Source organism: Glossina fuscipes, unplaced genomic scaffold (genome assembly GCF_014805625.2).
Source record: "Glossina fuscipes isolate IAEA_lab_2018 unplaced genomic scaffold, Yale_Gfus_2 0, whole genome shotgun sequence".
NCBI classification, from domain to species: domain Eukaryota; kingdom Metazoa; phylum Arthropoda; class Insecta; order Diptera; family Glossinidae; genus Glossina; species Glossina fuscipes.
Window position 1 is genome coordinate 2931681 of NW_023998414.1, and position 26653 is coordinate 2958333.

Sequence of the window (26653 nt, forward strand, 5' to 3'; positions counted from 1 at the left end):
TCCCGCTTATATCTGACTACCATCACTTTCGCCGCTTGCTCTGCCTATAATTATGCCTCACTATCCGCTTACTTATATACATAGAGGATACGAGGATATATATGTATATATAGAAGACACGATTGGAGTGGCAGGAATGACTGATAAGTCGGCATTTCTTTGAAAAGTCAATTTTCTTCAATATGAGCGAAAAGAGCTGTCAATCTCACACACACACAGCAGTGAGAATCACATTCTAAACCTTCCCAAGAAATGATGTTCCGTTCATTAACGATCAACGAGAATTAAGTGGTTTCGAAATGCGACTTTTCGTTCGCATTTATTCCACGCCGCAAAACGAGGAAAAAGTATATATATTAAAACTTTTTATCTGCACTATCATAGGTGACAAGGCTTGCCATATATATATATACATATATATGTGACGTTCTCAGCTCAACTATAAACTAAATGAATACCACGCATAGCTGAACTGTAATGCATTGGTCTTAAGCTATGTCAAAGAAAATGATGCCTTCCATCGCAAAAATATTCTTAAAGCTTAGGCCTACGTTGACGGTTAATGACTGTGACGTTCGCGGTTATGCAGTACTGGTTCACAGTTTTGAAAGAATTTCATACCAGCAAACAATTTGATTATTAAAAACAAACATTTGCACGATGAAGCTCTGATGAAAGAAAAAAAAATAAAAAGAACCTCAGTGCAGATGGATTGACTTGAAAGGCTTTACGAGGTAATAAGGGAAATTTGAAAACTCTCTCTCCTTTACACGATAAATGAGAATATATATTTGGGAAATAATAACATCATCATATATATGACATAGGTTATATACAAACTTTTCCATGGCCGCATAGTTGTGATGTACAAATTCTGTCAAAGTTAAAAAGCCACCATTTTTCTCAACATCCTCAGCTTTATCGGCCCGTTCTACTATTATTTTATGGAAATTACCTAAAATTATGAACGAAAAATAACAAAAACACCTCTAGTGAATGAATTGTGTGAGAAAAAAATGAAATAATATTTTCATAGAGAGAAGTATAAAGCAAATCAAATAAATGAAAAATGACAAAAGTATCTCATATTATATAAATCCATAAACAATCATACACCCAAAATAATAATAATTGAAACCAAAAACCCAATAGACAGATAGACAACAGAGCAATTCCAAAACTAAAAAAAATTGTCAATGTTTTACCAAAATCCCACAAATTTAATATGTACAAAAAAAAAAAAAAAAAAAAAAAATCTAAAAAATATTACAAAATAAAAAAAAAAAAAAAAAACAAAAAACTAAGGAAAATATGATGATCATGATTAAATCTAAAAAATAAAAATACGAAATTTTTTATTCTTTCTTTACAATTGCTAAATAAAATTTATTTATTAGCAGTTTGTTGTTCTTGGTTTGTTTCGATTTTTTTTTCTTTTTTTGTTGTTTTTTTATTTATTCTTCTTCTAGTAATTTTCCTTTTTAATCATTTTCTATATATACTTTATTAAATAACATGTAATAATTTGATAGCTAAAGTTAATACAATTATGCTTTTAATTAATTTTATATCAATTTTAAAATATATTTATAATAAAATATCAGTTATAATTATAATTAATATGATCACGTTCTTTCATTTGTTTAAATTGATTTGTTTTGCATGTAAAAATGAAACAGAAGCTAGGAAAATATTTGAAGCTGGTTTTTTTTTTTTTTTTTTTTTTTTTTTTGGAAAAAGGATTACAAGCAAAATAATAAATTATTATTTAATTTAGGGAAAATCAAAAAAGAAAAAAAATAAATAAATAAATAAATAAGGATGACAGTCAATAGAATAGAGTAGAATATAATCACCATCACAGGCTAACAGACAATTTAAGTCATCCCTTGCATAGCCATGTAAGCAGCGAGCTATGTTAACAGAGCAATCATTTAAAAACAATTCCAGCCAATTGTTATCTTGTCTCTTGAAAACATTTCGATTCTTTCCTATTTTCGAATATTCATCCGTATATATGAACGAGCATATATAAGATTAGGCTTATCCGCCTGATTGACCGAATAGGGAAAGGATCTAGACTGCGTAACTCAAATCTCAAATGCGTTAACATTTTCAATAAAGTCGATAGATAGCCTTAGATGGTCCAGTACTTTAAGACTTTAGTCTAGGAATTTATTTCTCTGATGGAATTAATTATAATAACAATAATAATTGTAATAATACGTAAATGATTTTGAGTATTTAAGCTAATATTTTGATAAGATTCGAAAGGCCATCAATTGGAAAAACCATGCCCATTAGATACGTATTAAACTTGTTTTAGAATGAATTTTTAATATTTAGCATCTTATAGCCTAAGAGTGTTGCATGTCAAGCCTGTATTTGGGGGGAGGATTTATGCTTAGAACTTAGGCAATCAGCTTTTGTTGTCCAATCAATTTTGAAGCGAACACAACGAAACACTTTATTAAATTCTTCTTCGACTTTTCATCATCGAGATATATATAGTTGGTTAGTTAATTAACCGAGTCGAACGATTTGATAAGTTCGATGAGAATTGCATCGATTACATTAAGAAATAAATCGTTACGTTATCACTGCATAGAATATATTTTTATTAATTAATTTTTTTTTTTTTATACCTAAATATAAGTCATTGAAAAAGTTTAAATTATTTCCTTGGGAGTTCATTATCGAAAGATATTTCTGACGATCGTCAGATCAGTTCATTGATTTATGAGAACTTATTATTATTATTATTGTTATTATTAATTTCGCCAGAGAAATAAATTCTAAGACTAAACTCTTAAAAGCACTAGCATCTAAGGCTATCGGCTTTTTTTTTTTTTTTTTTTTTTTTATTAAAAACTCTACTGCACTTGAGAATCGAACCCACGACCATTGACTTGCTAGTCGAGATTCCTCCCCTTCGGCTACTCAGGCGGATTATGGGAACTTATTTGTTTTGAATGCAAGAAAAGTTAGGAATAAAATCAAGTCAAGCAGGCAATGTATTGCTTCGCTTTAATCCCTTTGTAACTTTGCTTTAAAAGTTGAATTGTACAGAAGCCTTACATATATCGACTAAGTCTGGAATGTTTTAAAGTATTCGAATAATTGAAAAAAAAAAAAAAAATTAATTTCATAATTTCATCTGATCAATAATTTTTTACTATTTTTATTATTATTATTAGTGTCCAGCATTTTCGCAGCATTGTGAAGGTATACAAAACAAAACACGTACAGGATTAAAAATGCTGTCTTCATATAACTGCATAATATCGATTCGTCGTAAAGATATCTAAAGGGTTTTCTACTTCGCATCTCCTGATCGATATTCAATCTGATAAACCGTAAGACGATGATAATGTAAAATGAGAAAAATGTATCCAATGGTCTATCTAAAGTTTTAATTTGAGAAATTTACAAATATCTTTATATATAAAATCGAATTTCATAGATTTGATATTCAACATAATGAATCATTTGTTGACTTTCAGAAGAAGAAGAAAGAAAGAAACATTTCTGTTGGAATGGCAATTTTAAACTAGATTGATTGATTATTGATTCAAGCTCTGTCTTATTGGACTGATAAGCAATTCGTGCAAATATTAGATATGGATTTGTTGTAAACCGTAACTGTTTAATGTGGTTAAGCTATTAAAAAAAAAAAAAAACCAAAAAGAAAAAATATTTGGTAAGGGCCTACAACAATCATCATCGCATACACCCCTTGGCATATTAAGCGGTGAGCGAAATGTATTTAAAGACTTGAAATTGACACATCTTTTATTATACTAATCTACGCTTGTCTGTCCGTCTGTCCGATTTTTATGTTCAACTTAAAGGCCCTCATTTTTAAGATATATTAATCAAATTAAGTACACCAAGTTGTCTTGGCCCAATGACGAGCGCTATTGAAAATGGTTCCGTTCCGATCATTTCCTCTTATTTTGACAATGGATTATATGAAAAAATATTATAATTTATAGAATTTCGCGAAAAAAAATCGCTTAGTAATAGCGAAGCGCCATTCTAAATTGATATGAAAACTTTGGCACAAGATGGGGTAATTTTTTGAACTGCTTACCATACAATCGCTACTACGGAAACTGATAGTAAAAAGTAATTATACGAATTTATATAGTAAAAAGTAATTATACGAATAACTTCAGGGCGATGCGAGGGGCAATTAACGTTTATATCTTTTTCTTAGAGTCTTTAAGTGTAGATAGGGGACATCATCCATATTTTCATCTTTTAGATTTTTCACGTATAACATTTAATATTCAACGAGACCGGAGCATTACATCTTGACCATAAAACGAAGGTATTTTTATGTATTTTTGATACCTTCTACTTTTTGATTTTAAAAACTTGAAAGAAACGACACAAACTCGCAAAAAAAAAGTTGCATAAATATTGGATACTCACCGAGGATATCATTTCGTTTTATTTCAAAAATCCGATAAAATAGACGTTTTTTATAGTTACCTTAAAATGTAAAGTTCAGTGCATTTTTGATATCATTTGTCTAGAAGGACCGATATTCGACTTTCAAATTTTCTTAAATTTTCTAATTTTTCAAATTCTTCTACGTAACGATAATTCGTATCAAATGGGCTTCGAATAGAAAGTTGTTCTAAAGCTATAATAGCGGAGGCAATAGGCGAAGGACAAAATAAATGAAATAGTCTGCCTATGCAAGGTTTAAACTAAATTGAAGCAGGAAGAGAAATTGTATTTTAAAAAATTACAAAAATAAAATAAGTTTTATATTATTACTATCGAAGTACGGGAGCGAGCATATAGAATTTCTCATTACGCTTTTAACACACCTGTTCTAAGCAGTTCATGCAACATAGACAATCTTGAGCAATTTTGCCATTTCTGTTCACAATTTCATCTATTAAAACACTTGTAGTGCATGTGTGTATGTGCAATTAACCAGTTCGAGTCTGAAATCCTTATAAAGATTTTTTACCAACATTTATAAGCCGATCAGGGAATTGAAAGTCCGTCGTTAGCCCACAAAGTAAAGAAAAGAATATGTTTCCAAGTGTCTGCCGTGAAGAATTAAATCCAGGGGGTTCTTAAAACGTGCGAATACATTTTGCGTTGCTCTATACCTCAGAGAATGATTATTGCCAGGCGTATCGAAATATATTACTTATCGACTGTCAGAACATATCTAATACTTCTTTCTTCCTTTCTAATCGGTGTTTTTAAGCCAGCACATAGCCGGCTAATTGGTAAAATAATTCTTTTCTTTCGCAGTACTTTTCCCAGCAGAAGTGTACATACATTAATAAGAAGTCGTTTAAAGCTATACATTTTTGATAATTTGTAAGATGTTAAGAGATATGATTTTAAATATATTTCTAGTATTTCTTAAAACTATTTAGAGAGAGAGTGAACCCTCCTCTGAAATTGATAAGAGAATTTGGTGAGGCGGTGAGTATCCATTATGTGCTCTATAACAAATATAGTTAGGTTGTCTGCTATAAATGGTTTTTTCAAAAAAAAAAAAAAAAAAAAAAAAAAAAAAAAAAAAAAAAAAAAAAAATTGCATATATGCGTTGAATGAATTTTTGAAATTTTGTCAGCAACATTTTCGATTTATCCATATTTTTACTTAACCCAGTTAAATTAATTGTTTTAAAGTAATTGACCGCGCAAATGTATAAAAACCTCTCACTAACCGGTTCATAGATATAATAAGAGCAATTTTAAATTATGTAATATTTGCAGACCATATCTTATATAATTCAAAGTAATATGCTGGAACGTAAATATTAAGCCAATCCAATACTGATATATGCTATCTCTATTAAAGGGCTCAAGACTTTTTAAAGAGTAATTAGTATGAATTTCTCAAATAATTATACACAAAAAAACACATATATGTATGTATATATAAAAAAAAAATCAATTTTTTTCTTTTCAATATCACTTTTAAAACTTGCTCGCTTTTATAGAGAAGCAAATTAAAAATAAATTCGAAGAACTGAGCTAATAAACGTGAAGATTTATTTAAAAAATAAAGAATAACAATAATAACAACAACAATAATACAAAGCAACAAAAAAAAAATAATAATAATAATAATAATACCTGATGATGATATATGATGGATGATAACCCTTTCTTAACCTTTCTTCTTTCTCTCTTGCTTTCTTCTCATATTTCTCTTCTCATTTCCGTTTTCTTTTCCTTTTTTCCTTGTCTTTAAGTTTAGTTTAAAATTTATTATTATATTATTTTAATGAGATTTACTTATCACATTTAATCAGTTTATGTGGTAGTGATAGTACTAGTAATAGTAGTAGTAGTTGTAGTAGTGGTAGTAGTCATTCATATTTATGTATGCAATTGATGCATGGTATCATGTATGTATGTTAGCTATTATGAATATACATGATTTTACATGCATTGGTTTATAAATTTAAAAAATTTGGAAAAAGAACTTTTTTTTTTTTTCTTTTCTTTTCTTTTATGTCTTTCTTTTACATATATATAACATGTTATAGAAATAGAAATGTATATATATATATATATATATATATATACATATGTGATAAATCTAAAAAATAAAAGTGAGAATAAAAAGTGGAATTTGAGATGAAAAATAATAATAATAATAATAATAATAAAAAAAACACATTTGCAATAATGTTAGTTACGATTAAAAAAGTTACAAATGTATATAAATAAAGCAGTCAAACCAAGAAACCAAAAAAAAAAAACGTGTACGTATTTCTCTGTGACAGTGGGTTAAACAAGTTAAACTAGTGTTTTGGCGGTAATGAGTGAGGTGGTGGTGATTGTAATGGTGATGAGGATAAGGATGGTGATTGTGGTGGTGGTGGTGGTGGTGGTGGTGGTGGTGGTGTTGTTTAAAATCATATCAAAATTGGATATGAGAACAATATGCTATACAAATGCAGCTATATCATCCAAAATGAGCGAGCAATCTAAATGAGCAGCAGCAGTAGCAGTAGCAACAAAAACAACAACAACAACATTAGCAGCTGCTGTGTGTCGATCTATAAGTTAAAACATTCTAACAGTAAAATGAATGAATCAATGAATGAATTGTGTGTGTGTGTGTGTGTGTATAGATGTGCATGTGCGTGCTTGATTTTTTTTTTTTTTTTTCTTTTTAATGCTTATTTTGTTCGTTAGGGGTTTTTGATCTTTTGGTTAAAAAAATAAAACAAAAAAAATTAGTAACAAAAATAATAATATGCTATATATAAATGAAACAATTCACCAAACATATACATGTATACATACATACAGGAAAAAATGTTTATATGAGCTATATGTATACATATATATTTACATAATCTTCTCTATGATTTTCGATATATATATATATATATATATTTTCGTATATATTCGTATATATATATATATATATACATATATATAAATAAATTACTTCTTAAAGCAATTTAATGTCTAAAAAAATAAGGACTATAAAAACTGCTAATACCATCAATGTTGTTGCTAATTGGCGATAAGGTAAAGTCCAAACGTTGCGCCGCAGCATTATCATTGGTTACTTCCACTTTCTGCACTTCACTATTTTGAAAGCTAAAAATATATGAATAAATAAATAAATAAAAATATATTTAAATAAGAAAGAAATATACTTAGGGCTCTACAAATTAAAGTAAATATATATATGCGTATATGTCTTGACAAGATTAATAAGTAAATAATATAAAAAACAAAAAAAAAAACAAAAAAACAAAAAAAAGAAAAGGTTTTTATTAAGGACAGCTTTGCAAACTTGCAGTACAGGAAATTTATTTAAGCGTAGACATGTGTCAGAGCTCTTTACATCTCAATACAACGTACATTCAATTATCTGAATCGCTGAATATTTTATATAGTCTATCTCGCTCGTACAAATGATTTCGCGAAAAAAAAACCTCGGAGGTGAAGGTGTGTAACCATTTTTTGTTTTTTTCTTTTTTTTTGGTTTTTGTCAAAATGTTTGCAAAAAGCCAGGATTATGAATCTTAATCAGTTGCAAATTATTAACCTATCTATGGTAAACATTTTTTCATTTACATATTAACTAAGATAATCGCCTATCGATTGATATCAAATCGCGGGAAGAATGTATTCCCATTAGAACGGAAATAGCGAACATAATTGGGTTTTTGGTAAATTATAGCAGACATGATGATTAAAATTTCTATGGATGAGGCTATGAAATGACAAAAATCGTCTTAAGAGTATTATCCTAGTTTTATGAAGTAATGAAATTTAATTTTACCAAATTTTCTTCGCGATAAAGTTGATGAAAATTTTCTTACTTGTTTAACGCATACGCTTACGCGTTAGTAAAACTATTTTATTTATTTCTAGGAGGGCATTTCGTTTAATGATGATTTCGCCTGATTTTTTTTTTTTTTTTTTTTTTTGCAATATGAAAAGTTCAAATCCTATGAAAAGATCATTTCAATACATGCTTCATAATCATTCGCATCGATATACTCCTTTAAATTGAATAACATTTTCAAGGTAAACTATTTAATTCTTTGACAATTATTATATAAGTTATCAGACACTCATATTACTCGTAATTTTTTTTACGGACTTGTTTCGATTAGTTGTAGTCATAATCGGACATGAATTTTCTAAATCTTGTGAGGGACATTCTTGTAATGTGGATTTGTTTCAATACGGATCCTAAGTAAGATTTTATTTGGTAACGTATCCCGTATGGGAATGTTAAACTAAAACTACGATTGGATTGGAAATTCATGTATAGTTAGTTCATTTTTTTAGCTTCACCTTACTTTCTTTTTTATATGGATTGCGCGCTGAAGAATGCAGGTTAAGACTTTTGCATATTATTTCAATGCTTATTAATGCAATGTAGTAAATCTTTGAAAATGAATATAAAAAAAAAGTATGCTCTATACTTATACAATGCCAATCGTAATATATCTTTAATTCATAGTCAAGTTTTGATCGATGAAAATGATCAAAATGAATTTTCGTATAAATTGTTGAGCTGTAAAGCTTCCATCGAAATATTCTTAAAATATATTTGATCTGATCGATTGCATTGCTCCTACGAGGGTATCTTAAATGAAATGAAATCTTGAGCAAACGATTTTATGCCATTGTTTTAAATCACTATCTCAACGTTATTATATTATATATAAAGAGATAATTGACATATGACTTTTACAAAGTTTTGATCTAACAGGATTGGGTGTATAAAACAATAGCGGCTACAACATGTCAGATTGTGTGCTGTCGGTAAAATGAGTTTTATTCTTTTATTTATTTATTTATTTATTTTTTTTTTTTTCTCCTCCTAGTTACGGACAATATTGCATATGTTGTACGTGGATAACCCAATTTTAATGTAACAACTTGTACATCTTTTCATCTACTGGTTGTAAGTAGGCCATTGAAAGCGATTATGAAATCGTTCAGTTAAATAATCCACTAACCGTGACAATATCAACGAACGTCGCTACTACTATTACTTGGAAGTAAAATATAAATTTTCTTTTAACGCTTGCATACACTTTTTGTATTGTGTAATTTTAGCTTTTTTTTTTGTTTGTTTTTTAAAACGTTTCAAAGAAAATTTATCTTATGCGAAATTTCCTGTAAGGCAAACTTCCTGGACATGTATGTATATTAATTATTATATATATATATATATATATATATATGTCTCACTTATAAAATTGTGAAGACATGTAAACATATATATATATATATATATATATATATGTTATGTTAAGCATACCCGAAAGCCATCGCTAGTACGTCATAAGTGCCGGGTACAAGTAAACGCCAATATTCGCCACGCTGTGTTGTACGTACTGTTTTACCTTCAAAGCCGGAAACGACAATTCTTGCATCGTGTATAGGATAACCGTTGACATCTTTTACTAAACCTTTAATACCAATATGGGCTTGTTTTAGAAAATTTATCAGGCTGCGTTTGTTATTCGCCCATTCATCGGGCAACGTCTGCGCTAATGGATATTTGCAACAGGTTAACTCAATCGTTAACTCAAAGCAATTCGCGAAGACATAATTGAAATCTTGCATACCGCCATCTAGCTCGTACCATTTAGCACCATTGGTAATGCCGCCGGGAAATGTTTCATTACAACTGTTACCAAGTCGCATAGAAGGATGATTGTCAGCATAGGCATGTGCCAAATGCTTAAAGACAACATCATCGGGTGCTACGCTTTCCTCACAGCATTCATGATGTGCTCTGATCAATATTTTTGGCATAAAAGCAAATTTAACGCACAATGTATTGGTTTTGCGTTCGCAATTATTATAACTTACATGGAATTATCGTATGGATAACCGGCTACGACGGCACCTCCATGGAAATTAGCCGACAATATAAACGGCTTACTAAGTGTAAAGTCTATTACAGCTGCTGTTTCGGGTTGACGTTTTTCTGTGCGTAATTGTGCGTGATGCTCATTGTCTAAGCGATCGGGAAAATCACGATTTAAATCCTCGCCCGCCGCATTATTTCTGCCTACATAATCGGGCAATGATTCGCAATTGCCCTCCTGTAAGAGAATTTTTAATTATAACTTAAACTGATCTGACAGTTAATCCTCCTCACCAGCATATATATATCTATATATAGATATATATATATATACGTGTGTACATAAGATTTTTTTTTATTTATTTATTTATTTTTTTTTTTTTTGCGAATTTTTGTCTCATTTCAACGTAAACTTGGACTTGTTGTGTAATTTGCAGTTGGCAATGACTTTCACTTGTCTTTTTTTTCTCACTCTCTCTCTCTTTTTCTTATAAACATTTCACTGTGCCACAATATTGGACCTTCTTCTTTTTCCCTACCCAACAGACATGCATCATAGAGTATTAATTTCATGTTCGTAACGTGCAATAAGATGCGGTGAACCGTTCACATTTGTAAAGCATCAAATAACTCTTAGCTATCTCTTATCGTTATCCCTTATTGGCATTCTTTTTTTTGGTTTTTTTTGAATGAAAAATAACATTGAACTTGAAATGAATTTATTAAAAAAAAATTCGCAAAAACATATGTAGACATCTAGGCTAGAGGCGTGGTTTAAATGAAATCTCTCGAATTTATGAAAACTAAGCAAGACAAAAATGGCAAATTTACCCGATTCCGGTTATTTAGCTTGACTCAGACCCAAATAGGCTATCAATTGACGAGATATAAATGATTTCAAATCAATTTGATTTGAAAAATTGAATTCAATTAGGACGTCTTCGAAATTTACATCCTATCTGCCGAGTAACTTAAGAAACTCTATGTATTATATATGAGGAAATAAAAAAAAAAAAAAAAAAAAAAAAAAAAAAGGAAGGGGAAAAGCAATTCGCTCGTGAAATTTTGTGGATACAAAAACTTTGTGATTCCGCTTTCATTTTTGAAGGAATTTTTTTATGGCAATTTTTGTAATTGTCTTCTCGAGAATTTCTCGTCAAAAATTTAATTGATTTTATTAACCAAACAAGAAAATCTTAAATGTATTAACTCTCTTAACGTATAACTCTTTAGCATCTGTAACTCTTCTCTATTATTTTGATTATTATATTGATATTATTGATATTATATTGATTATTTGATAAATGTCTACCTTGACCGGTGAACAGAACAAAATATTTACACATATATTCCCTCACAGCTTAGTATATTAGTTATTATTTATAATCTATATTACCTATGGCAAGATTATGTAACATAGGTCCATCTTGCCTCCATGCCTGTCCGATAAGTTGCTATATATTTTTGTCTTCAATGTCTACAATGTTCAAAGGATTTTCATAAAAGGGCCGAAGAGAATTGTTTTTTTTTTTTTTTTTGAACCCTCCATCCATCCCCTGTAAATTGTCTTGCCCAACATAAGCGTTTATACGGTAACAAGTATGATATAATGATTCCATCTATAAATTTACCGAGATAAGTTTGGTCGATATAAATTTATTTATACAATCTTTCTCCTTTCCCTCAAGGATCCTTATAAACACAACAACAAGATAATACTTTTGATATTGTCAGGCATGACACGGCCATGGTCGGAAAGAAGTCAGCAAAGAGAAAATAGATAGGAAGAGTTTGGCCGCACCTTAGTCAACTTGTCCAATCGGTAAGTGTTATATAGTTGAGATTTGAACCCGTGAACACTAATTTACTTTAGTCGCGACTCTTATCTATTACGCTATTCGTTTGCGGATTGTAATTAAGAGGTGTAATTGGGATGTGAGTAAAAAACGTGAAAATGCTTTTATATTTAGAGGTTACAAAATAATCGCTTGAAACCACCGATTAAAACTCTCTCTGTTATTTTACTATTGTTTGATTAGGCCAAAAACGTATTATGACGAAATAATTTTGTCGCAAAAAAACTTTACAGAAAATTATTAATTGTTATGCCGAAGGCATGATTTGTCGATTAAACCAGACACACTACAAAAAAAAATTAAAATGTAATCGACTAAGGAAATAATAATTACTTCGAAACGAATTTTGGATACCTATCAATCATTTAATATACTTTCTTTGTTTCCTTTTTTTTTTTTTTATTTTTTTTTTATTATTACTTACGGCCACGGGAAACTATGCGAACAGTTACTGCACTGCTAATAGAATGGATGAACAAAAGGAAATGCCATTTAATCAATTTTGCAACAACAAAAAGTTGATAATGTTTCTTATCAATTTTTTTTTCATTGATCGAATTGAAGGCTCATAACGCTCTCGGCCTTCTACTGTTACATATACTATTATAGATACGTTCGCGAGTATATGAAATTTGTAAAGTACTTTTTTTTGGTTATGGGTGTGTCATTGGGACTAGATAGTTTCCTTATTGAATGTGTAAGAGGTTTCTTGTCAGATTCGATTTTATTTCGAATATAATTTATGATCATCAAATAAGAGTATATATGTAAAATATCAGGTTTTTTTAATCCTCTAATAAGCAGATTTAGCTAAGACCCGTATATATATATATATATATATATATATATAATACATATGTATGTAATTAGCAAAGTTTCTGATGAGCATTTATGGACGTTACAACTTATGTGACAAATCTAGTATATGCTCGCTCTTTGATGGTGGGCATAAAAAAAACCTAAATATACTTTTATAGGTAATTATAGCACGACATTGTCTACTTTAATAAAACAGGTTTGAAATACATTAACGAACTTGAAGGAAAAACCTAATTTTTGAAATATCGAGAAAATTTGTAAATATTTTTTTTTTTTTTTTTATATATATAGAGTTTGCGCGTTTACATCACTTATGGTATAGAGTACATTAGGTTTGTGTCGATGTATGCAACATCTAGCAGAGCCTAAAGTGTAGAGCCATCTTGAATTATATCGATCAATTTCGAATCATTTTAGATCTGTCTGTCTGGGTGTGTGTGTGTGTCATATCGGGCCATGTAAATGCCGCAATTTTTAACATATTCGGATTACATTTTTTTGACACAGTGACTAACGATGCACACTATTGACAATGAATTTGCATTGAAGTATTTCTACGATCGTTTCCCGTATCAAATCGCATTTTGATCATAAAATATATATATATATATATATATTTTCGATTTGTAATATGTCAGAGAAATTTAACATTTCAGTATACGAAATGAATGGAGGATTGACCCATTTTTTACGTCTCTTACCGATATAAATGTTGTAGTATAAAATATATATATATATTTATATGACAGTAACATGTTATATATTGTTTTGACATATCAGTTTTCTATGGTAAATTTGAACTAAGGCAAGATTCTGTTTTCAGATTCTCCTTAATGGGAAAAGTAAGACTTTTTATAAAGTAATGGGATTTCATGGCGACGATATATGAAACCCTGTATTAGATGACTTAGCGTAAGAGAAGGTTAAGGAATCAAGTTTGCCCGGCTACAGCGTTTTAAATTGCTTGCAATAAAAATTCTTCGAATAACGGATATCGAAAAATATTCAATTTTTAAAAAATCTTTCGAATTTGAAGGAGAGTACTAAGCGTACGGTATCAACATATCTTCTCCTTATCTCGTTCACCATCAGTCAGAATTTAAAATAGAAATGAAAAAATTATTATAATTGAATTAACTCGTATTCGTATAGAGTCGACCGGTTAACATTGAATTTCCGATTAGAGTGCTAAAGACGTCGTAGTAATTGATGTAAACGAGAAATCTCTTATTCATATGGGTTCCTTACAAAAGGAAAGAGATAAGGATCTGAAAATAGAATCTGCATATTCGCTATCGTCTGTCCGTCTGCGTGATGGCAGGTTCCCTAAAGTAGGTGAAAAACTTTTCCAACTAAAATCTTAAAATGCATGTAGTTTGTCTATAGATCTGCTTAGCTTAGATGGGTCATGTCCATCTCACTGTTTTCGAAATACTTAACACATTCACTTGCAAGAATAATTGCAATTATTTTCCAGAATTAATTAATTACGATATCTGAACATATTGGGACATACTTTATAAGAAAATTATATCTTAACCTTTATATATATATATGTAAAAGTTCTTATTAATTAGTTATGATATATGATCATTGCAAGGAAATTCTATCTCTTATCCTTTCTATATATATATATATATATATATATATATATATATATATTACAAAATCGAAAGAAAAATTATGTAAACTGAACTGATGAACTGATTGACTTTGAAATTGTAAATGCGATAGTCAGTGTTCATGTCCGCGCGAACGTATTGAAGTTACGAAACATTTTATTAGATGGTCTTGGAGTGGAGATCATAAGAGATGCCTTTTTAAGTTTTCGTTAAGCGGCTTAGCGCTTTTTAATGATTAATTAATTATTTAGGAATAGTTAAGGAAAAAATTTGATTTTATCCTGAAAAATTCTATAAACAGTGCACACACTGCAACAAATGTATTGTTGCTCTATTAAATTAAAACAATGCAATGATATTGTTTTAGAAAAATTCAAATTCATTTATCTCTATTTCTTTTTGTTTTTTTTTTTTGTTTTCTTTCTTAACTGACTATAGTTTAATGAACCACACACATGAAGATATGTATATGTTCGCGCGTTTCAGTGAAGTGCAATTAACATTTCATAGCAGGTGACTATGTAGATAACTTTTACTTGTTTTTTTTTTTTTTTTTCTTTTTTTCGTTTTGTTTGCTGTAGAAAATAATCAAAACAAAAGCTGTTAATTTATGTATATGGAGTAAACAAACTTGTACATAGGAAAAAAAAAAAACACACACACACACACACATATATATATATATATATATTCATAGCAATTACAACAATTTAATAGATTTCATTGTAAAGTCATGAAATAAATGAAATTCTCTCACAATAGCAAACACACAAGCGAAGCAAAGACATATCTGAATAATTGTGCTTTTTAGGCGCATGATCGCAGGCTTTTTTTTGTTATATATATGTACATGTACGTGAAAAAACTTTAAACGATTTATTTAGTAACTGTTTAAAATGAATGCAAGAGCAAACATGCGGAAACATTCAATACGCAAAACTCATCTTGCAATCTTAAACACGTAAGTGTTTTCTTCTTCTTCTTCTTCTTTTCTTCTTTTTTTTTTCGTTTAAGGGAACAATAACTCTATGTTATGATTACATACGGGGAGAGAGAGAGAGAGAGAGAGAGAGAGAGAGAGAGAGAGAGAGAGAGAGAGAGAGTGAGAGAGAGAGAGAGAGCATAACCTGATAGTTTCTTCTTTTTTCCCCCTTTATAATGTATTTTTATGCAAATTTTTAGAACATTATTAAGCATAATTCCGTTTCGTTTGTTTCTATAGCCACGAAAGATTATATAATCAATTTGTTAAACATTATGTAACGCATACAAGCACTATTCTTAAGCCTAAAGTGTACCGTTTCATTCGAAATTCGATAACATCGCAATCTCAAGCCTAGGACATTATAATCGATCGATCTAAACCTCTTGTATGTTCAGGTCAAAGTGAAATCGGATCATCTTAGATTCTCTTGCACATGATTAGCAAACAGAAGTAGAAGCAATGAAAACCCGATTTTCTACAGTCCTTTATTTTTAATATGTGCAATTGGACATAGGCTTCGGAATTATACATGTATTGGAACTAAAAATTGCTCTTCGGATGTGCTGGCGTGTGAGAAATGTCTATCATTAGGTGTTGCCTTCAAGGATTATGGGATTGAAAGCAAGTTATTATTATTCGTTCATATTAACGTTATGCTGTAGCAGTTCTATCATTTTAATAACTTTTAATATAACATATGTTACATTAGCAAGCGTAGGTTCGGTCTTTGCCAAGTTCTTTTTTTTTTTTGTTTTTTATTTTTTGCTTATAACACTTTAATCATGAATGATGGCAAAGAGTAACGCGTTCATTCTGTTATTCATGTAATGTTGCGAATAATTTAAAGTCGTATGAAGAGAATAAATACCTTTAGTGGATATTTTTTAAAAATAAATAACAATAAATAAATGAAATAAAATGAAAAATACTAATGTTTTTTTTTTTTTATGCCAGCAATTGTAATTTGCGCTATAGACGACTAACAAACAATACCCAGATTTGTTTGAATAAATAAAGGCCATTGAATAATAATTTAACATGTATTTGCAAATAAATGTAATTTACTGGAATATTGATAGCGTGTTAAATATAAGGTGAAATTAAAGTCACAGGTGTCAATTATAAATAAATAAATCTTCTTTCGCTAACTCTGATCAGATCAGCAATGAACGTGGCATTGTAATAATCGACAACTCACTAATCGGCTCCATCTCTATCCCATCTCTCAACATCTCTTTCTCTTTCTTTTTTTTTTTTGTTTCTCTCTCTCTCTCTCTCTCTCTCTCTCTCTCTCTCTCTCTCCCTCTTCATCTCGTTCTTGGTAACTTCTCTGTTTGTGTCAAGATGTTCGTCTGATATGTCATCTAAACTTTACATTTTTCGAAAAAATTCTATAATAAATTCGAACGGGATGGGATAACTGTATTCTTTCCAATTCATAAGCTTGCTGTCATCCAAAATGCTTTAATGCTATTGTAAAGTTTTATTTCATAGATGTAATATATATATATATATATATAATATGGATATATATATATATATATAATATGGATCGATTCGCTCCTATTCGTGTAACACGGTGACGATCAGAGTGAAGTGAGTAAAGAGTAGAGGATAGAGAAAGTGATGGTCGGACTTGAATATGCGCACAATCGATAAGTGTTGTGCATGCCTTGGCCAACTAAGCACTCAGTACAGCTAAGACCAGTAGTCTATTCTATCTCACTTGTGATTTGAGCCCACGATCATAGACTTGATAGTCGCGATTCTTATCTACTAGGCTACTCAGCCGAGAAATTTATACCATGTCCAATTGAAAATTTTCAATGGGTTGGTTTTTTTATCAAAACTTGGCTGAATTCCTATAATCATATATCCCAGATTTATGATCTATCAAAAAAGCTAAAGATCTGACATGGACGACTTTGCTGTCGTTATATTGCATCGTTATACCCTAAAGCATATGTGGTACACGAGCATATTAATTATGTTGACCTTTTAAGCGATGATGAGTATACTCGTCAACCACAGAGTATACATCTAATATGAAATTAAATTGTAATGGAATGATTTGATAAAGTGAGAAAAATATTTTTTAGAATACATTATTATGGGAACACATACACATTAAAAATGATAAAATTTAAGGAAATGTGAAAATCCGACAAGGACGGATGAACGGATAATGACATATATATTATCGTCATACACACTTAAATGATCACTTTTATTCGGATGCATGCGAAATTTTGAGGAACTTAATAGGGAACTACCTGTTTTGTTATAGTGATCCCCTACAGAATCACTTTCTCAATCGATTTAAGCTTATCAATATAAGTTTGTCGGCCATATTTGATGTCTATAATATATTAATGAAATTTGCTGCGCTCGCGTGTTTTGGCTTAAGGACTAAACTATTTTTTCTTAAAAAAAAAATGATTCGAATAGGAGCACTTTTTCGATTACTTCCCATATAAGGCGTCATTGTGAAAAGTCGTTACATTAATATCGATAACGTTATGTAGGGTATTTAATGGTAAATCATAGTCCATTGTAGTGCTCTTTCTTGACTTTTAAGTGCATTTATATTACACAATCAAATGCGGATCGTTGTGTTCGGACACGATTAGAAAATATTTAATTTGTAGATCAGTATAGTTGATCTGCAAAATTTCATTGTTCAAATCTATTCTAAGAATTTCTGCATTAAATTATATAAATGTATGTATTTAATAAAATTTGAAAATTTAATTTTCAATTAATTAAATTTTCTCTTCATACAATATTACCTGAGCAACTTGAAAGCCATCCGGATTCATCGAAGGCATAATATAAATGTCTGTACTATTGATTAGTTCCGATATTTCCAAATTCGTTTGATAATTCATTAATAGATATTGCGCGAAATATATTAGCATTTGGCGACCGACTACTTCGTCGCCATGCATATTCGCAACGAGCTTAACGGACGGTGTTAAGAGATTAGTGTAACGCGAATGCTGGCAAATTTTCAAAACAAGTAAAGGTCGACCTTCCGTTGAATGACCGATTGTATAAACTTGGGCATGTTCCGGATAATTTTTTAAGAAACGAGAGAACATATCCTCAAGATCGGGATTAGAATGATAAAAAGGATTTGCCACAAAACTTTCATCTTCTTTATCGTGAAAATGCGGTACCGTGGCAGCTTGGCATCTTGAAGTTAACGTAACGTTTAAAACGATATATATATATAGAAGTGGTAAGAACGATGGACGCATTATGCAGGCGATAGGTGTGAACGCCATTGATTAAAGCTCTATGTTATTTATATTAGTTTGTTTTTAATTTTTTATTTTTTAATTTTTTTTCTATTTCTTTCGTTTGTCTGCTTCTCTGCTATATGCAATTATCATCTATTATTAAAGTTTTAATCGATATGTTCTTATTACTTAAGAACTTTTTTGGTGCCGTGACGTAGATGGTATGCTTGATGAACTTTTTCCACAACTCTATGCGAAATTTATTTACAACGCGGGGGGAAAAATTTCTTAATTCTCTACTTCTCTCTGACGTACAGGTTGATAATTATAAATAAAACGTTTGCGTAGGTGTTACTCCTGAAATACAATTCTTATTGCGTCTATTCATTCATTGAAAATTCCAGTGCAATCTTTGGTATACCTGAACGAATAAACGATAGCTTACAAACGACGAGCAAATCAAAATTTGGTGTTTTGTCTTCTTTAGCTTCTTACAGTGTTGATTATTATTATTATTATTATTATTATTAATTAAATTTGTTCCTTATTGTTGTGTTTAACTTTTTTTTTGACTGTCATCTCCAATTAGCGTTTGCGTGAAATTTCCTTCTTGACGTGCCTGTGCCTCTCTTAACTAAAAGCTCCAATTAGCACTTGTACCGGTTAAAGGGCTGTTAATTTGGTGACCTCTTTAAAAATTTTTCCAAATACAATATTCACTTTAGGTTAACCAACGTCGTTGTTGTTATTGTTGCGCTGTTGTTACTCTTCTTTTCTTATTTTTTTTTTTTTTATTTCATATAATTTTTTGAAAGATTTTTTTGTTTCAAAAATGAAAAAAAATATACATTTTTTATTTTACATAAATGTATATATATATATATATATATATATATATATATAATTGTAAATTTGTAATAAATCGCCGCTCGTTAATTCCCCACTAAATATTGTTGGCTTTGCAAGTTAGCGGAGCTTGTTGTTGTTGCGATTGTTTTGTTTAATTTATTTATTTTTCCAAGTATTGATTAATCAAAAGTTTGTGCTTTTCAGTTTAAACGGCGCACGGTTGGCGTTATTACTCCGTTTACTGTGTGCGAATCAGTTCAGTACAGGTTTAAATAATAACTGAATAATTTTCTCCTTATATACTACCGATGTGATATATTATCGTTAAGAGCATTCCGCTCATATCGCATGCATTAGACCAGATGCTGTTTGAAACGGCAGAGAGAGAAAGAAAGAGGTATAGAGAGAGAGAGAGAGAGAGAGATAAAGAGGGAGAGAGGGAGAGGGAGAGAGAGAGAGAGAAAATGAGAGAGAGAGTGAGTAAATGTTTTTCACTATTTATTCTGCTTTATTCTCTTTCTACTGCTTCCTCTTTCTCTCACTCTGTTTCCTTCTCATCGTGCGTGCCTATTGCTTACTCTCTAAGCATATTCAATAAGACGACACCTTTAAGGGTAACTGTTTAGTTAGTTAGCTACGAGGGTTGGTAGTTGGAATAGTCAGTAGCCAGTAGCCAGTGTCGTTGATAGAATAATTAATTGAAAAGTAAATCATTGTTATTTAACATATCGGTTAAAAACGCTTGATTCCCCTGCCGAAAAACTGAGAGTAAAGAAATGCTGTTATACACAGTCCAGAATATCATAATAATTTGATGAAAATAATTTCTATCAATTCGTTCGTTTCACAGTTAAATGAAAACATGTCTGGAGAATACATTTAAGGCAATTTTTCCCATAAGACATATTCAATGTGTAGACAATGTCACTTGCATATTTGGCATCTATATTCGAACAATTTAATATTAATTTCTTTACTTCATTGAAGTTGTTAGAAGAATAATGACTCTTTTTAATCCCTTAAGCTTTGCTCATTTGAAAAGTTCCTTCAAAGTCTTCTTCTTTCATCATCATCATCGTTCTGCTTGAAAATAATGGATAGAGAAAGCCATGCTTGCTTGATTTCTTTCTTTCAGTGCAAAAGTAATGAAAGATATTACACTAAATTTAAGCCAATAGACTGAAAGGATGGACGTCTTAATTACTCTGTTTAGGTATTACTCTCTCTCTCTCTCTCTTCAGCTCAATTTCATTTGATCGATACATATTAGCGGAATTGGTTGGCAGAAGGGAAAAGAATACTGACACGTTTTAATGGGGATGGGTCCGAAGTAAGTATTACAGGTCTAAATAGGTAATAAATTAAATTTATGGGCAAATATATGTATGTAATACATTTGTAAGTAAGTCATTAACAATTCGTTATTGAGCAAGTGCAGCTGTCTTTCTATTTGTTGTTGTTTCACTTAGTTAAGTTAAAATATAGTTAAAATTGATTTTCATTTTTGGTTACGAAAATATTATATTTTAAATCGGTTAAATGAAAAGTGAACCGCCCACGGTCGAACTAAAAAATTAATTAAGTTAACAGAACACAGCTTTGAAAACAAATTAAAAATGTTAATTAAAAAAACAAAAAACAAAAAATTAATAAACCGTAGCCAATTAGAAAACGCTATAGCCGCCTTGCCGCGGTTTAACATATCATCTTATCATGGAGTATGTGAAACCACAATTCCCGGCACATTTCGATTAAAATTCAAACACATTTCGCCGCTTACATTTTAAATGAAGCCATTAAATCAAGCCATTTTAAGCGATAGCCTTGTGGCCTCTTCTTCTTTTGACATCATTATACTATGCTATCATTGTAGAACATTTAGGATTTCTAGGCGAAAAACTAAATCAACTAATTTTCATCTTTCATCATCTTTTTTTTCGCTTTACATCATAAAAAAAATCCTGCACAGATCGAGGAACTTAACAATTTGACAAGACAAGTCAAAACTTGTAAACAATGGACGTATGGACATATTTTAGCCGAGCTCTCTCAATTTTTACCGAATAATAAACGATATGTGTGGTGGTCGTGAAGACCAAGAAAACGACATATTCCCTATTGGTCAATTTTCGATTAGAGTGTAAAACTAATCGTTTCGCCAAGTTGGAGCGGCGTACGGAGCCCGACTCGGTTTATACAGGTTCATCTTCGTCTCCGACTATGTCCATTTTTCATACATGAAGTAAATTTCATTCAAATGGATTTGATTCCGTTTGTTTTCACTACCAATTCGTAGATCGAAAATTTGTTCCATTAAATATTTCGCTGTCAATTCATACGATTCCCAAAACCATCCAGTTTCCAACCTTAACAAATTGATTCAACAGGTTTTTTTTTGTGTTGATTAGATTACGAAGCGAAGCAAATAATTTGATTTTGATAAGACATATCTTCACTATAAGGACAAGATTTTCACAGATCTGACAAAGTCTTATCGCTTATATAACACGTATAACGAAACGTAAATACTCTCGATTGAATTCCTATATATGTTTGTTTTCACCTCTCACGCATGCTGTAATATGACTATGATATTGATTGAATAGGCAATATTTTTCCCATAGCTTTATTAAGCTTCTAGCTACGACCAAAAGTGCATGCACAGACACCAGATAGACAGACAGACATACCGACATACGAGCTTTAAAGAGAATTTCGCAAATTATTAATTTGGAATCGATCGAAAGATTAAGAATATTTTAAGCCCTTCTGGATGTTACATGAATCTGTGCAAACTTAACATGTCCATCTGGGTGGTGTCTGTTGTAAACGTTCCCTTGGCTGCAAACACACAAGCGTTAACGGTTCTTACAAGCAGATTGGTATTGAAGTGGTATGAAATCGATCTTCGAGAGACACGCTTACAGTACAACATAAACTAAGAATATCTCTACTTTCGAGGTTTTTTTACTCATATATTCTACTAAAACGCGATAAAAATCAACCACACCCACCCTATGTTGTAAAGTATTCCACATTTTTAATATGTCTATGAAGTAATGTTTTTAGATTATTCGGGCATCATGAGAAGAAAGCATCATTACCGAACATGGAACTTGAATATACGTATACGATACGAAAACAAAAGATCATTCGAGCGAATGATAGGCATGCCTAAGGCGAGCCAAAAGCGGAAAAACCGCGCCAAAGTTGTTAATAGCTGGTGTTCGTGGTGCACTGTGAATTCGTTCAAAGCCGGGCCAAACAATGCACGCGAAGATCCTTTTACTTGATTTGTGTGCTCACAGGAGCATTTTGAACAAGTGAATTCACTTACAATTAACATTATTAGCTAACAAAAAAAAATAAAAAAATAAAAAAATAAAAAAATAAGAGAGGGGAACGGAAAGCTATCGCTACAAAACTTTTAAGCCTCTTACCTACTAAGTACACTTGTTAATCGGGTTTTTAAAATGTTTTTAATGATGCGTTGCACCACCATCAGAGACCGAGTGTAATCTTGTTGTAATCAAGAAACTTTAAAAGTTAAGCATGATACTCGAGTTATGAATGTATGAACAACAATCCAATCGGTGAAGAATTGAATTATCATTTGCATGCTTCACTTGCCAAATCGATTAACTTCATTTTTGGAATTTTATTAAATTTTAATATCAAAGCATATCATTAGCTCCTAACTGTACATATTCAAAACAAATTTCTCTAATAATAAGTATTAGCGAACAAATATTATTGAACAAAATCGTTTTGGCCACTGAATAATAAATAATTTATTTATAATAATTTTTTATCATTTTTCTTAACTTCTTCTTTTAGTTGTGGAGTTAATCGATTTGGCAAGTGAAATATCCATCCAGAGAGGATATAGTCTATTATTAATGATGTGTCCTAATTAATTTGGTTATGTGATGCCTTTCGAAGTTGACCGTTCATTATACATATATATATATATAAATATAAATAAAATATTTATGAAGGATGCGTGCATAACTGTTTTCATTGTAATCACAGTTCAAGCATTATATTCATTAGTCATATGCAAGCACTGCTTTATTCAGAAAGCGTATACGCGTTCGTTGGGCCAAAAATTTCCGGTCAAATTGTGATTACAAAATTTGAATATTTCCCCATTAAGAATTTGAGTCAACTCGCTTATTCGATCCGCCATCATAACGACATAATCATTTCAAGTTTGTTAGGGAGTATGGAAGATCAACATCGTACCTTTATCGTTCTTAGGAATATTTCAAAATGAATTATTACAATCTGTATCTTAATAAATCAGCTGGAAATTTCGTGGAATATATAGTTAAAAAAATCATTTAATTTGCAGCCAGCAAACTGAATTATAAGCTGTCATTAACCTTTAAATTTATTTGGTAACAAACTGTGAAATGAACAAAGATTCACATATGTGATAGAAGTATTTGTAACGAGTTTAAGCAAAATTTTTATAACCTACCACGTATGTGTATATATATATATATATATGTATATATATAAAAAAAAAAAAAAAAAATTACTTAGAACTTTCGTTACGAGAGTTTCTGTTGCTTAGGTAGTGTTAGCTATCGATTTTATGTTTATGACGTCATTATTGTCATCATGATGCTGCTGGGAGGAGCGAATTTCTTATACATATATGCTTGCACTCTTATGACTTACTTTAAACAAAGTCGTCTACTTTGTCTCTCCCTCATTCCACATTCATTTCCGACATTTCCTTTATTTAAATCCTGTTCACCGTAATCAGATAATGAAGAATTATTTTTAGCAAATCACTAGGATATAAAAGACTCTTAAGGATTATATTGAATGAGCAAAGAAGGAATGTGTTCGAACGTTTTGCTAGCAAAATTAAAGAAACTTCTCTAAAGAATTTAAAATAAAATAACAGGCAAAGGGAAATTTTTTTTCAAGGCAACTTTTAAAATTAGTTATGTATAGCTGTATATGTATGTATATATATAGGTGGGTTTGTGTGTTTGTAATGCGAGCTGGACGTAGAAGTCTTCGAAAGATACTGCGAGTCCATATCATCAGCATGCACGATTCGCCATCCATGACGTCTATGTATTATAAAAATCATTGTTGCTTCGTAAGGAATTAGAAATATCATGCCTTAAACAATAGTAACTTGCTGAAACATCCATCTTGAATGAGCTAGCCACCTCTTAGTAACACTGACGGAGCCAGAGCCACCATTACTAGCCACTCCAGACATAGCACTGACCTGGCCCATAGCACTCTTCTGCCGTACATCGATCTATCAGTTTAGTTTAACTCCCCGCCGCTAACGTTTCAAGACCAACATTTATTGCAGAACTCAAAAGAGTAGCAAAAATCGACCACTTTTCAAAGCGGATGAAGATTCAATAGGGTTAGGAGCCACCCTGTAGCCTTTTTCGCTCTTAACGCGATCAGCTCTTACCAAAACACCAGGCTCTTACACCTTTATTCACCGTACAGATACGCAGTTTAGCAGCCGCGGTCCGTCGGAGAGCAAAACTTTCACTGTTTACCAAAGAACTATGCGTCAATACGTTGCAACCAACGCCCATTTAAACGGTTCCCAGATCCTAACTAACAATGATGTTCGGTATAGCAACCCACGAGCCTTGAGTAGACTGCATCAAATGAATCCACTAACAAAACGTCGAGAACGCACGAGTTGACATATTCAACAAATTAGGTCCTAATTGACCCATTGGTGCATCTGGAAGTTGGGAAGGATTGGCCAGGTTGCCAATTTGAAGAGTTTAAATATCCACAAGAAATAAACAATTCGCGATACATACTACTAAACTTAGCAATTAAACTTGTCAAATCCTTGCTCACTTCGTTAAAACCAGCCTGTCTACGTTTGAAGAGTTAATAATAGAAGTCGATGTTCTTTCTCTTCGCGGTAAATAGGACATCATCAACGCAAAACCATTTGATTCATTTGTGATAATATCAAATAATGTCTTACGGCCGAGATTATATATTTCAGCACTATTTATTTTAAAATAATTAATCATCCGCCTGAGTAGCCGAAGGTGAGGAATCTCGACTAGCAAGTCAATGGTCGTGGGTTCGAATCTCAAGTGCGGCAGAGTTTTTAATAAAAGCCGATAGCCGTACATGCTAGTGCTTTTAAGAGTTTAGTCTTAGAATTTATTTCTCTGGCGAAATTAATAATAATAATAATAATAATAATAAAACAATTAATCAAAAATTAGTATTAACAGTTGCAATCCCAAATGGTTTAACGTATTTTGTAAATGGAAAAGAAAGGAAATGCGTTGACGTGTTAAGTGCACAAGACCGGACCAATACAGCAGTGAAACCTAATTAATGACTTGTCTTGCATAGTATTTTCGTTATTCGAATATTTCGTTAAATGTTCAAATTTCACAAAACCCACAACTTATACAAAACGCTCAACATATTTCGCCTTCAAAAAGGCAAAAAATGTACCATATGCCAATGTTTACTAAGTTTTTATTAAAGCCAATAAACTTGAACTATGTTAGCACAGTGTATAACGTCAAAGAATACTCTACAGCTCCGCAATTTTATCAAACGCTGATCAAGCAAAACAATCCGAAAATAGACCAAAGACCAATTTTTCTAGGCACAGCATCGAATTTATTTTATTAATATTAGTTTGGGGAAAAAGAAATCCATTATTTTTTCGTTAGATGGCTGCACTGATAGATTTCTCGTAAAGTATCGATCAAACAATTTCAGATTTATGCTCGTTGGAAAGGTGACATTTCGCAGTAAAAAAAATTCTTTTGCTGTTTTTTGTTTGGTGCATTCAGTTGTGAGTTACAGCGTGTTAAAAATGGAAGTGAACAAAGAGAAAATTCGGTACATTTTACAGTTTTTCTTTGACAAAGGCGAAAATGCAAGCCAGGCGGCTAAAATTG

The 26653-nt window shown here is 31.0% G+C and overlaps 1 protein-coding gene across 3 annotated transcripts in view; it reads right to left on the minus strand.

Annotated features, from left to right (window-relative positions):
- Positions 1–26653, minus strand: part of LOC119644672 (carboxypeptidase D) — a 42719-nt gene that overhangs the window by 5447 nt on the left and 10619 nt on the right. Inside the window, exons 1-6 of one of the 3 annotated variants that reach the window (XM_038044341.1) lie at positions 19291–19664; positions 18417–19226; positions 10348–10583; positions 9791–10270; positions 7502–7602; positions 841–955 (exon numbers count right to left, since the gene is read on the minus strand). In XM_038044341.1, the coding sequence (XP_037900269.1) occupies positions 841–955; positions 7502–7602; positions 9791–10270; positions 10348–10583; positions 18417–18914 (1430 nt within the window). In that variant the 5' untranslated portion in view covers positions 18915–19226; positions 19291–19664. Of the gene's footprint in view, positions 1–840; positions 956–7501; positions 7603–9790; positions 10271–10347; positions 10584–18416; positions 19665–26653 lie in introns of those variants that run through there. The other 2 variants (XM_038044340.1, XM_038044339.1) reach the window with 2 other exon arrangements.